Here is a 14018-nt window from a genome sequence, read left to right as displayed (position 1 = left end):
TTAAAACTTAAGACATTAGCCCTTTGCCTGGCATATCCTGTAAATAGGTTATCCCAGGTTTGCGTAACGTTTTCTTGATATGTGAGAAGCACGTATTCATGCGTGGACATGTCCCAGTGAAACTCTCTAATTCGTATGATTTATAGGTCAAATATTTCAAGTAGTAGGCCCACATGTGAGCTGAGGAGGTTTGGTACTCTTAAGTGTCGAACGTGTGAAGAATCTGCATGACAAAATGAACCGATTCATGTGAAAGTTATTCCTGATTCTGAGAAGCCTGCAAGGAAGCTTCAGGAGTTTAAGATGGATGGGCAAGCTGACGAGTCTTCTAGCTCTGGAAGCTGCCGGACCCATACAGGTTTGACTTGGCCCAGTAAGCTAACTGATGGCATGTGTCGGTTTGAAAACTAGGCGACGAGCCATTAACTCCCATCTAACAACCTCCTTTGGTGGTGTAAAGGCTGCTAAGTCCTTGGGCTCTGATGGCCACGCAAGAGCTGACGTCAAGCCCGCGTGACGTCATCTGCACTAAGTCGCAGGCCGCTGGGGGCCTCTGGAGGGTTGGAGACGTCACGAGGCTTGGAGGTGGCCAGCTTCGGGCTTTGCTGCAGGTCTCTGGCTCCCGAGGCTCCTGAGCCATCTCCACCCTCCGCCTTCGCCACACCCTCTGCGAGCCCCTGGAACATCCAGCAGCCAGCCAGCCAGCCAGCCGGCCAGGCCCCCGCGGGCACGCGCACGCACGCCGCTGCGCACGCGCGCGTCCCCTCGGAACCCGGAAGTGCGAGCGGAGCCACGTGGGTGGAGCTGGCGCGCAGCTCGCATGGGGGAGTCTATCCCTCTAGCCGCCCCGGTGCCGGTGGAACAGGCGGTGCTGGAGACGTTCTTCTCTCACCTGGGCATCTTCTCTTACGACAAGGCCAAGGACAATGTGGAGAAGGAACGAGAGGCCAACAAGAGCGCGGGGGGCAGCTGGCTGTCGCTGCTGGCGGCCTTGGCGCACCTGGCCGCGGCCGAGAAGGTCTATCACAGCCTCACCTACCTGGGGCAGAAACTAGGTACCTCCGCCCTGCCCCTGCCCCTGAGGAGGAAGGAAAGGGGGTGCGCTCCCCGGTCTGCCGTGGTTTGGGTGTCCTGTCACTCTCAGCGACGGGTTCCACTCTGCCCTGGTCTCCTCCCACCGGTCCCCCTCCTCCTGTAGTCTGCCGCAAGCCCCGCCCACTGGCCTGTGCCACTGCTGCCTAGGACTGGGCGGACGCTCTTTGCTGGGCCTGCTCCAAACCCCGTGGGTTTACGGTTTTGCACCGTGCATGGGTTGGTTTCATAAATGACAAGTTAACTTAGGTTCTGTGTCACTTGTAGCTCACTAGGAAGACCTCACTGCGGTCTGAGGAGCAAAACCAGTCGATGGAACCTAGGTGTGTTAATAAAACTATTTTGTCTGGCCTCTTATACTGAGGGGACAGCCCTTCAGTGCGTATTAAGTAAATGAAGGAATGAGTGGATCCTGGGCAGGAAAGGCAAGAATTATGCAAACCCTTAACTGGAGAAGAGTTAAGGGAGGGGATAGTAAACACTGCTAGTCGTCATATAAATTTGAACCCCGAAAATCAGATGCAGGAACTCTTTTTAACCTGATCACCTCTATAAGAAACAGTTGGTTTCAGTTGGTATTACATAAAAGCCAAGGGCTATGTATTCAAAGTATTACTCTTAATAGTAATGGCAAATGATAGCTGACTATCAGAGAATTGGGGTAGGTAGTTTTAATACTTTCGTTTCTTCTTGACCCTTTAGTTATTAAAAGTTCGAGGGCCTTTCATGGATGAAGGCTACACATCTCAGGCATAAAAGAAAGTGAGCCTAAAATTACATATATAGTTGATCGATCTCCCATTGCCAGATGGCTTACTGGATACTGAAGGTTTGGTAAACTCCAGGGAAAGGGCTTTCTGAGATTTTCAAGTAATTGTTAGTTATTGGTAAAAAGTGGTCAGAGCTTTCACTCTGTATATTTTCCTCTCTACAGTGTTACTGGGCACAAATGTGCAATTGCTAATCCAATGTTACAGTCCTGCTTTCCACAGTGTATCGAACTGGGCATGCATTTATGGGAGGCGGTAGATCTCAAACCTGAACACCTGCCTTGAATAATCAGATTGAGAGAGAGTGCATGTATGTATATTATATATATATATATATATATATATATATATATACAAATATATATATCCTTTATTCAAAGCATGTATATATATTATATATATGTATATATACACACATATATATCCTTTATTCAAAGCATGTATATATATTATAATTTGTATGATGCATACTCAAGTATGTATGTTTATATATATTATATACATACATATGTGAAAATCGGCTATGTTCTAGCTGTACTATTGAAGGTGGATAATATTCTGACAGTTTGGGATGTTTTAGACTTCCTTCCTGCCTATAAAATGTGATGACTGACCCAAGTGCCATGATCCTTAACTTATTTGTTGTTTGAATTCATCCATAGGAATTTGATGAAAGCTATAGAGTTATTCCTCCCTCCACACATACTTACATATTATTGTTGAATATATAACCAGATGTAGAGAATGAGAAAGATCAGTTGGGTTTCCTAAAGTCCATTTGTGAATTCCAGTAATAAATGAATAAATAAATGTGCACTAAGGTTGAATTGTATACACCAGGATTTTGTGTCAAAAGAACTGGCCACCAAGTCTACAAACCTGTGGAAACCCTTTACTGTCATTGACTTGGCTACTGTGAAGTGGCCCTTATTGTATAAAGTGCTGGGTTCTGCTCGAACCTCAGCTGTCTTGTAGGTGAGCCTATGTATCTGTTCACACTGTGAAACATGACTCGGGGCTCCAGGGCCCATGTCCCTTCTGAGTAATTGTAAAAATGACATGTTTAAGTGCTTTGTAACGTAAAAGCTTGGGTAATAGTCAGTATAGATGAGATCCAGAATTTAAAATGTAATGTCTTAGTATTTGTATAGTGGTGCATCTATGATATTATGATTATCAGAGAATGGAAAAAATGTTATTTAAAGCCATACCATTTTTTTTTTAATTCATATGGTTTTTCTTTGTGAAGCAAAAAAAATGTGAAACAATTATACATATTTTAAATTTTTAAAAGCATCGCTTGGGAACGGTTTGACATGCCTTCAGTCCGCCCACTCAGGAGCCAGAGACAGGTGTGAGTTTGAGGCCAGTCTGGTCCACACAGCAAGTTCCAAGTCAGCTGGAGTTGCATGGCAAGACCTTGTCTCAAAAGACAAAACAAAAGGGTCCATGGTCTGAGAAATCTTTACAGTTCTTTGAAGGTATAGTTGAGAAATAAAAACTGTATGTACTTGGGGTGTCCACATCTCGATATGCATTATGGAATGGCCACCACGAGCAAGGGACCGATAGATAACTCCCACCACCTCAGTCTTTCTTCTGTGGGAACACAAGAAATTTTAAGTGAGTCTAAACGTTGTAGTGATAATCTCCAACTGAGGCAGGAGGATGGGGAGTTATAAGTCAGACACCTGGGTTACAAAGTGAGACCTTGGCTCAAAACAAAAAGTCTTTTGCCATCTGTCTGAAGCTCGAGCAACTGGTCCCGATTAAAAAGGCAGGCACAGGCTCTTAAACACAGGGCAGACCTGACAGGAGCCCTCTGTCAGCGTCCTGGCTCTATCCCCGAAAAACTGGGTGTGACTTCTATCTCCGTGTCTTCTCTGTGCTTTGAGGGCAGCAAAACAAAGTCTGGGAAAAGGCAGTGGTTAAAGCCTGCTGAGCGGGCAGCGGTGGCGGGTCTGAGACCTGTCCACCCTTTGATTCATTGCAGGAGTCCTTCCTCACACCCTGATTGATAAACCTTGGCATGCTCAGAGGTGACTTAAGAATGGATGTTTAAAAGTCATTACAAAGAAGTCATAGAGTAAAATGCTTAAGATGCTTAATATGTTCTTTATACTTGAAATTTTATGAGGTAAAAGGCGGGAACCTTGGAGAAATAACAGTCATTGATAACTAGAAGACTGGGAAAAAAGTCCAGAACATCATAATTTGTAAATTGAAAATACTGGAAAAGAAAATAAGTTGGGTGTTTCTGATTGCTTCCCAGCATGAAAAAAGACCTAAAGGAAAACTGGTCCTCATTGGGTACCAGAAGGCAGGATAGTTGAGATAGGGTTGTTTTGTTGAAAGCTTTGAGAAAAGAGACAGAAAAATAAGGCATTGGTGATCTCTCTTCCATGTGTGAGTTTAACCTACTCATATTTGGGTTTGACTGATAAGCTTTTAAAAGTATCATTTGAATTTATGTTATATTTCTGTGCCCTTGTGATCTGGTGAGGACGGGCACTTTTTCAACACCAGAGTTCAAGTTTCTGCCCTGGCCACACCCCTTTTTAACAGTGGAGCAAGTAAACAATGCAGTCACCCACCTGTCATTTTGCTGAAGCATTCTGAGCTCAACAGAAAATCTCCTAGATATTTGTGGAAATCACCGTAATAAGCACTTGTTTCTTTTTGTTGTGCTAAAGCCTTGCATCCGGCTCATGGGTGGGAGATCCAATGCTTAAGAAAATATCCATGGAGCTGGCTCTGTGATTAGAAATATAGTCATGCAGAACTTCACAAGTAAGCGATTACCCTAACATCTGGTCCTGTGACTGTCGTCAAGGATGTAGTTGCTCTGATTCTTTTGCGGGTTTTTTGTTTTGGATTTTTTTTTTTTTTTTTTTTTTTTTTTTGAGTTTTGTATTTGCTTTTTGCTTGCTTTGTTTTACGTTGGAGCAACAGTTATTTATAATTGGTTCTTGGTCTTAATAACTCAAAATGTGGTGTGCTTAACTCTGTCAAGAGCATTGCACACACACTCCCCTCCCCCGAGACCCCAGTGTATGTCATAAAGATGATGTATGAGTGCACACTCTCACTCTTATTTCCTGGCGGGACCTAAAAGATAAGATTCAAGGGTGACACAGGTCTGAAGAAAAAAATGCTCTGGGCTACCAGGCCTAACAGAAGTGTTATAAGCCATGGGTTCTCTGTTTTAAAAGTAAATCTGTAAAAAAGGAGAGGGTTTTTTTTTTCTTAGCTCCAATATAGATTTTATGTTAGTAAAAATAACTTTTATTCACCTGTTATATTTATCATCTCTGAGCCTAAATACTTTGTCTGTCTGCTAATCTAGGCCTAGTCCTGGAAGCTTCTGGCCTTCGTATAATCTTATCTAGGCCTAGAACATTCTCAGTCTCTGAGACTTACTGCTGTGTAAGCTCACCCTTTCTAGCTCTTTCTGAATTCTGACTGGTCAACTCATCTGTTCTGGCTCAGACTCCTCCCCAAGGTGACTGATTCAATCTGGCTTCTCTCTCAGCCTCTGACTTGCTTTGCTTAGTCTCAAACCAATTCTGGCAATCTGCTGTGGCTTCTCATTCTGTCTTCACCTGTATCTGCCTTGTTCTCTCTGCAACCTCTGTACAGCTGTTCCAGTAAAACTGCCTCCTACCTTTCTCTGCACTGCTCTGTGAAACTTAAAACTGCTTCCTCTCCCTTTTTTCTCTTTCCCTGCCCTGCTCCTCCAGTCGCTCTCCTTTCCTCTCTCTTGTGAGAGCTGAGCAGATCCTGTTCTGTCAAGTCTTTCTCTGATTCGTCACTTCATCTGCCACTCAACTAGACATCACTTTCAAACATGGCTGCTTCCTTCTACAAACTGACTCTACCTTCATTGTTTAGGATTAAAGGCATGTACTGAGGGCGTGCATCTGTATTCCAGCCAGAGGAATTAAAGGTGTGGGCTAAGGGCTAAGCCATACATCTTGGGGTTCACAGTGTGATCAGATATCCTGCAGCAGTTACATGCTGGGGAATGATGTTCTAGAGTGAGTTGGAGTGTGGAGTTGGGGAAATTGACACGTGAACAAGAGAACCCCAGGCCCATGCTACACTGATGACTTTGTAGCCAGTGCTCATGTTGACTTGTTCCGTGGTGTTGGAAGGTGCCAGGTCCTCTGGGTTTCTCCTCCTTACCTGTCATCTGCCGTTTGCTTCCCAGGGGGACAGTCGTTCTTCAGCAGGAAGGACTCCATCCGCACCATCTACACCTCCCTGCATAACGAACTGAAGAAGGTGGTGGCCGGCCGAAGCGCCCCGGGTGGAACGGCTCCTCACGTGGAGGAGCTTCTCCCCCACCTGTCAGAGCAGCTCTGTTTCTTTGTCCAGGCCCGGATGGAGATCGCAGACTTCTACGAGAAGATGTACGCCCTCAGCACACAGAAGTTCATCAACACCGAAGAGCTGGTCAGCACCTTGGATACCATCCTCAAGAAGTACAGTTCCAGGTGAGCATGCAGGAGACGGTGGCAGCCTGTCAGCCACACGCAGGCTCTAGTTACCCTCACTCTTAGGAAGGTCTCTCTGGGATCCCCGTACTCCATTTTGTATGTGCTCATTAAACAGCAGGTGTACACTCGGCACTTCAGGGTTTAGTTAATGACTTCTCTAAGTCATCAGGAAAAACAAAATTCACACAATTGCATAGGACCAGGGAGACGACTCAGTGGGTAAGAGCAGCTGCTCTGCAAGCATGAGGCCCTGACTTTGTAGTCATGTAGGCTGGGTGCCACTGATGTGCCTGCAATGCCAGTACTAGGTAAGGATGTGTAGACAGGAAGGATGCAGATGTGCAGCAAGAGAGCAGGATGACTGATGTCATCCCCTGGCTTCTGCACGGAGGCACACGCACCTGTGTATAGGAGCAGCGTGACAACCAGCCAGTATCTAAATGCTCTCTTCAGACCGCCTGGGGGTTACCTCTGTTACTCATGTGGTTGTGAATATGTGTTGGGAGTTCTTCTGTTGGTTTTTGATTTCAACTTTTAGTGAAGGTGTTCATCTGTTATTCAGGAGGACAAACTTAAGTGCTTCAGAATACCTAAGAAATTAAGAGGCTAGTTTTAACTTAAGAGGTGTTGTTCAACTGGAAAATTGCTGTTATTTGAAAAAACGTACTCCTTACAAAGAGACAAATCTTGTTGGGATGTCTTGCACACCACCTAACCCTGGGAACAATCCCTAAAGGTGTAAGAACACCTTAACCAGAGTGAAGGGCTGAGAGTTTTATTCTGGCTTCCTTGGCATCTAAGAAGGGTCTTCTTTGAAGTATATCACGTTTGGATGTTTTGCCTGCATGCATGTATGTGTATCACATGTATACCTGGAGCCTGTAGAGGCCAAAAGAACCAGAATGGCGGGCAGTTGTGAACCACCAGGTAAGTGCTGGGTATCGAACCTGGATCTTCTGGCAGAGAAACCAGTGCTTTCAACCTCTGAGCTGTCTGTCTCTCTGAAACTAATGGCAGAGGCTCAGTAGTTAAAAGTATATCCTGCTCTTGCAGAAGACCGGAGCTCAGTTCTTAGCTGCTAGTGTCATGTTCTTATCCTTACCTGAGGCTAATTACTGTCGTACCAGGTTATGAATGGGTCTTAGTCGGTGTTCCATTGCTGTAAAGAGGCACCATGACCACAGCAACTCTTATAAAAAAAAAACATTTAACTGGGGCTGGCTCACAGTTGCAGAGGTTCACCCCATTTTCGTCATGGTGGGAAGCATGGCAGCATACAGGCAGACATGGTACTGGATAAGGAGCTGAGAGTTCTCCATCTTGGCAGGCATCAGGAATAGAGAGCAAAATTGGGCCTGGCTCGGACTCCCCAAACCCCATAGCCTGTCCTCCCTTCCTTAGTGACACACTGCTTTCACAGGCCACGCCCACTTCAACAAAGCCACATATCAGATAATGCAACTCCCTATGAGCCTATGGGGTGTTTTCACTTAACCCGCCACAGCCTGTAACACCAGCTCGAAGGGATCTGATACCTCCGGCCTCTCCGTGCTCCCATGTGCAGCCCTCCCCCCATACTTAAAAGTCAGTCTTGGAAAAAGAAGAAAACTTGCAAGTGTGACGGGCATGGTTACAGTCTGACCAGCAACTGCAGCTCACAGGTCCTGAGGGGCTGACATGGCAGCTGGACAGGTCCCTGAGTGTACTAAAACACCGAGTCATTTGTTAAAGGATGGGCTTTATAGTACACTTACGGACCCAAATTAATACCAAGAAGGCTGTTAAAGAAGCAAGGACTGGAGAGATGGCTTAGAACCCACATGCTGGCTTATGTCCATGTGTAACTGCAGTTCCAGAGGACCCAATGACCTTTTCGGCCTCTGTGGGCTCCTGGATACACATGGTACATATAAACTCACTCAAGTACACACAGGCATAAGAACAAGTAAGTAAGTAAACAGACGCTGCAGAGAACACACAGGTGTTCTTCATCCATCCTCACATCTTGTTTATTGTGCTGGCTTTCTCTCTCCATGGATAACTTAGCCATCTCTGGAAGTAAAATACTAGTCTGCTAACCTTGCCTTCCTAAATACTCAGCTTCTCCGCCTCCAAGAACCGCACACAGTCATAACAGTGTTCACACTCAGAACGTTTCCTATCCATTTTCTGCCATCACATACTATATAAATTCCCGTGCACGTTTCCCAGGTTGCCCCACGGATGTCTTCCACACTTGGTGGGTCATAAAGTAGATCTGTTGGTTTCTTTTGAGAAACCTGCGTACTGATGCGATATTGCTTGATACGATGCCCTCAAAGGTCACTCACGCTCAAGCATGTGTCAGCATTCCTTCCTTTTGTAAGGCTGAAGACTAATCTCCCAGACATATGAACTCCCTTTTAATGCTTAATCATCTGTCATTAGGCATCTGGGTTGCTCCCAGCCCATCTGTGCATAAAGACCCAGTCAATACCATCCTCTCTGTGGCCTGCATCAATCAGAAGGTACTGTTTCTTCCTCTACTGTTTTGTGTCCCTCATATTAAATGCATCCCTACGTTGTACATGTTATAAATATCACCTCCTGTGGGAGCTTCTGAAGGGCAGACCTCACATCTTTGCACAGTATTCCTTATTGGTCAGGACTCCTGCTTTCTGTACTTTCTGATCTCCACAGTCGTCTGTTACCTGAAATTTGACACACTCAAGAAGTTAACAAGATTTAAATTTCATGCTTGGGCTTTGGATCCAGTCGGGCGAGTGCATACAGAGGACCTGAGTTCCATTTCCAGAATCCACATCTAAAACGCAGCGGGCACAGCACAGTGGCTGTGCCCAGTGCTGAAGACAGGGACAGGCAGATCGCTGTGCCTTACTGGCCAGCCGACTTGCTCTATTTGGTAGCTCCAGGACATGGAGACACTTTCTCTCTCTAAAAAGGGGAGACCACGTTCTTAAAAGATGACATCCAAGCTTGTGCTCTGACCTTCAGTGCACACATGTATATATGTGTATGCACACAGACACACACACACACACACGTGAGCGCTGTGATGAAAGTACACTGTGCTGCCCAGTGGGCATGAGTCTGAGGAGGTACTGAAAAAGCTGCCCTGCTCCCAGGATGGAGAGCCACGGTCTCTTTCTTAACTTAAACTGTGATACATTGTTACTGTTCTTATGCTGAGTTGTTACTCTCTTGCCAAGTCCAGTTTATAAGGTAAGCTTTATCTTAGCTGTGAACAGGAGAAGCCTATGTACGTCAGCTTCAGTATTGTCCCTTAGGAAGCTTGGAACATAGGCTCTGTGGAGCAGGGAGACTACCCTGTCCCCAGTCGGTCGATGGCTAAGAACTAGCAAACTAGTGGCACTGAGTGAGAAAAGGTCACAGATTTCTTTTGTTGTAGTAAAATAGACATAAAATTTCCCATTTTAAAATGTGTACCTCTGACTTCTCTCATAAATTTCATCAGCACACTTTTTGGAAAGAGCTCCGCAGCTTGGATCTGTGGAGTACAGAACCAGCATTCTGACGGTTCGAGTCACGTCACACAGATGTCTTCTGTGCCTTCCTCTGCTCTGGCCCCAGCTTTCCTGCTTGTCTGTCCTCCCGAGTTCTCTCCCCTCCTCCCAAGCTCTCCCCTTTCTTCAGAGCCAGGGTTCTCCACAAGTTATGGCAGCGTCCTGTCTCAGAGAGTACCAAGCGTACTGGGAGCCTTGACTTAGTGTGTGCTTGTGGACCTCAGTACAGAACACATCTGAGCATAAGTTGAGCTCTGAGGTTCCAGAGGAGAGGAAGCCAGTCATGATGTCCTAAAGTTAATGTCTATGGTGGGAAGACTGACATTATTTTTGAGGTTGAAAAATAGCTTCTTCATCCACATGCATGAATAATGTTAATAAGTGTTGAACATTCTTCCTTTATAATGTTATGAAGTATGTGTTCAGACTTTCTGAAGGTTCGTTCTGAGAGTTCTTATGTCCTTTGAGGTAGAGTATTGGCTGTAAGTGGTGATCTTCAGTGACAAGCAGAAGGAAATCAGAGGTGGCTCCTTCTTGTGATTTTTAAAAATCATTATTTTCATGCTGCAAAAGTGATGAACATTCACTACATCCTATGTTCAGTATAAACTGCTCGAAATTTTAGACTTTGATCATTTCCCAGGTTTAGCACAATCCAGTTTAGTGCTCTCTTGACACTGGGCAACCTCAGCTGTCAGCCAGCCTGGCAGTCTTGAGGTGTGGCAGTCGACACTAGTGCACCGAAGGTGACGGTTGGTAGGCTAGTAGACACCATAGTGCATTGCAGGTGAGCTGTGACTGTTGGTAGGTTAGGGCATAAAGCACGTTTTCACTTTAAAGTTAGCATGGGCTGACGAGGTCACATGTCCAGGAGCATCTGCAGTAGGGTTTTCTGCCACTATTATTCTGTTAGCTTCAGCTGTCAGCTTGCCAGAGCCCAGAGTCATCTGAGGGGCTATGAACTGTGGGAATGTCCAGATCAGTCTGACACGTGGGCGTGTCTGTGGTATATTGCCATAACTGAGGGTATGTATGGGAGGCCCAGCCCCCGGTGAGCATGTCTAAGTAAGAAAGCTGTCCGAGGAGCCGGAGGGATGGCTCAGTAGTTAGGGGCACTCACCACCCTTGCAGAGGGCTGGCTTCAGTTCCCAGCACTCAGGTTGCACATCTGTAACTCCAGTTTCAGGGGATCCGACACTGTCTTCTGACACCCACAGACACAGGGACATAGAGCATGCAAGTGGTATACATAATGCCAGCAGAACACTCACATGCATACAATTAAATAAATAAAAAATTAAAAAAGAACAAACAAGCAAACAGACGAAAAACAAGAACCAAGTGTGGTTAGTGCTGGGGGCCTGCCCAGTTTAGGAGCAGACAGATTTCCCTCAGCCTGACTCTGCAGAGGAGACTGAAGAGTAAGAGGAACGCTGGGGAGGAAGGGCTGTGCTCTCACCTGCCCTTTCTTTGCTGAGAGGCTAAGTTCCCTGCACATCTGCCCTCCCTTCCATCCCCCCGGATTATTTTGAAGTGGAACAGTGCTTACAGATGGCAGGTGGTTCTAGAAAAGAAATGTAGATGTATATATTCATAATATCAAGCTATACTACATATAGTAAGGAGTAAGATTTACATATGTGTGCAGTACTTACTCACAGTAAAAAGCGCTGTGGCACAAGGTCAAAAGTGTGAAAACACTTTCTGTAAGGCCAGTGAAAAGAAAACTGTAGTACTCTCTTGACTCGGAAACATATTTTCTTTCTTTCTAATGACATGTATATGTGTAGGGAAGGAATGTGCGGTGGCCCGTGGAGGCCAGAGAGGGCGTCAGATCTGCTGGTGCTGCAGTTCCAGGTGGTTGTGAGGCAGCTGTGTGGAGCCTGGGAACTGAGCGCACGTCCCCGAGAGTGCTTAGCTCATCCCTGAGCCATCTCTCCAGTCCCTGAGATGGTGTAGGTGACTTGGTTTGATAAGAATCAGATCACTCAAGGTCTTGAATACCTTATGGATCTGAGGAAAGTGATTTTTAAAAAGTGTTAGATATTTTGCAACAAATGAATTTAGACTGTCTACTGCCAATTTTTTTCAAATTAATTTCAGTACAAAATAATGGGTTTCATCATGACATCCTTTTATATAGGAGTCACCTTCCCCCACTCACTGCCCTCCCCTGGCCTGTGCCCTTCCTCCTGCTCGATAGCGTCTTCACTACACGTATCCACTCTTGAGCTTTGGTGTCATAGTGTTTATATTAATCTGTAAAATGGGTCAGTGAGCACTAAAGTAATTTATTTGTGGACAGCAGATGTCTCAGTATTGTTTTGTAGTTGAACACCCTGAAGAGAGCATCTCTTGTTCTGATGAGTCATACAGTTTTCAGAGGAAATAAATGAAAAGTTAATAGTCAGTGTAATTTCTCCTTAATTTTAGATATAAGTTAGTTACTTTCATTAAAAGAAAATCCACAAAATTCAGGCTATTTTCCTAGGAGAATAAGATGAAATGCTCAAGCAATACCAGAGTTGTAAAAATGAACCAGCGGAGGCTCCGCCTCTTTCTGTCCCCACACTGCCTTACCTGGCAATGTGTTTGGGAGTTTATGCTGTTGCTGTTTTGAAATTGTGAAGGTCTCTTGGTGTGAAGTGACATTTCCATTGATCTCTGCCCATCCCTCCCTCCAGATTTCACCACCCTATCCTCAGCCCTCTGGAGAGCAGTTTCCAGCTAGAAGTGGGTGTGCTGAGTCATCTCCTCAAGGCGCAGGCCCAGATCTCAGAATGGAAGTTCCTCCCTTCCCTGGTTACCTTGCACAACGCACACACAAAGCTTCAGAGCTGGGGCCAGACCTTTGAGAAGCATCGGGAGACCAAGAAACACCTGTTCGGAGGGCAGTCTCAGAAGGCCGTACAGCCCCCACATCTTTTTCTTTGGCTGATGAAACTCAAAACCATGCTTTTAGCCAAGTTTAGCTTTTACTTCCATGAGGCGCTGAGCCGACAGACGACCGCTTCAGAAATGAAAGCGCTGACTGCCAAGGCGAACCCAGACCTCTTTGGGAAGATCTCCAGTTTTATCAGGAAATATGACGCTGCCAACGTGTCCTTAATTTTTGACAATCGGGGCTCAGAGAGCTTTCAGGGTCATGGCTACCACCACCCACATTCCTACCGAGAGGCCCCTAAGGGAGTGGACCAGTACCCAGCCGTGGTGTCTCTGCCCAGTGACAGGCCTGTCATGCACTGGCCCAATGTTATCATGATCATGACAGACCGAGCGTCCGACCTGAACAGCCTGGAGAAAGTGGTCCACTTCTATGATGACAAAGTCCAGAGCACCTACTTCCTGACCCGCCCAGAACCCCACTTCACCATCGTTGTCATTTTTGAGTCAAAGAAATCTGAGAGAGACTCCCATTTTATTTCCTTCCTCAACGAGCTCTCACTTGCCCTTAAGAACCCCAAAGTGTTTGCAAGTCTGAAGCCTGGATCCAAAGGTTAGCAGGTGCTTGCCCAAGGATTCCCAAGACTGGATACATGGTTCTTAGCTGAGTAGTTTGTGATTTAGATTTACCTTAGCTCATGCTCCTTTCAGAGCCGAGCTAAAGACAGATCCTCTCTAATCATGTCACACATTTCATAAGCAATTAAGACCAAGGACGGAGTCGCCAAAGAGTAGTCTAGTCTGAGTCACCTTGGGACAGTAAAGAAGTATCAACGTTTCCTGATTTCCCCGTATTTCATGTAGTTGAATATTTATTGGTCTTTCATTTATCTTTCCAGATTTTTTGTTGTTGTTGTTACTATTCTGACCATTGTGCCCGGAGGCTCTTCTAATATCCTCTCTGTCTGTCCTTGAAGAGCAGCAGGAAGGAGACACCAGATGGGGCAGACACTAGTATTAACTAGTTATACAGGATGGAATTAGTATTACACTGTAACCAGTTATACAGGATCGCCTAATTAGTATTATACTGTAACTAGTTATACAGGATGACCTAATTCGTATTACAGTGTAACTAGTTATACAGGATGACCTAATTTGTATTACACTGTAACTAGTTATACAGGATGACCTAATTCGTATTACACTGTAACTAGTTATACAGGATGACCTAATTTGTATTACACTGT

General features: G+C 45.4%; 1 protein-coding gene across 1 annotated transcript; it reads left to right on the top strand.

The window, feature by feature from the left end:
• Positions 1–820: 820 nt before the first annotated feature.
• Positions 821–13574, top strand: KICS2 (KICSTOR subunit 2; the record flags this gene model as incomplete). Its single annotated transcript, XM_080935063.1, has 3 exons — positions 821–1055; positions 6073–6358; positions 12570–13574. The coding sequence occupies 3 exons, from the start codon at positions 821–823 to the stop codon at positions 13384–13386; spliced, it is 1338 nt and encodes a 445-aa protein (XP_080791189.1). The 3' UTR covers positions 13387–13574.
• Between the last annotated feature and the right edge of the window lie 444 nt (positions 13575–14018).

This window comes from Micromys minutus, assembly GCF_963924665.1.
Source record: "Micromys minutus genome assembly, chromosome: 22".
Classification (NCBI taxonomy): Eukaryota; Metazoa; Chordata; class Mammalia; order Rodentia; family Muridae; genus Micromys; species Micromys minutus.
This window is presented reverse-complemented; position numbering and strand designations above follow the sequence as displayed.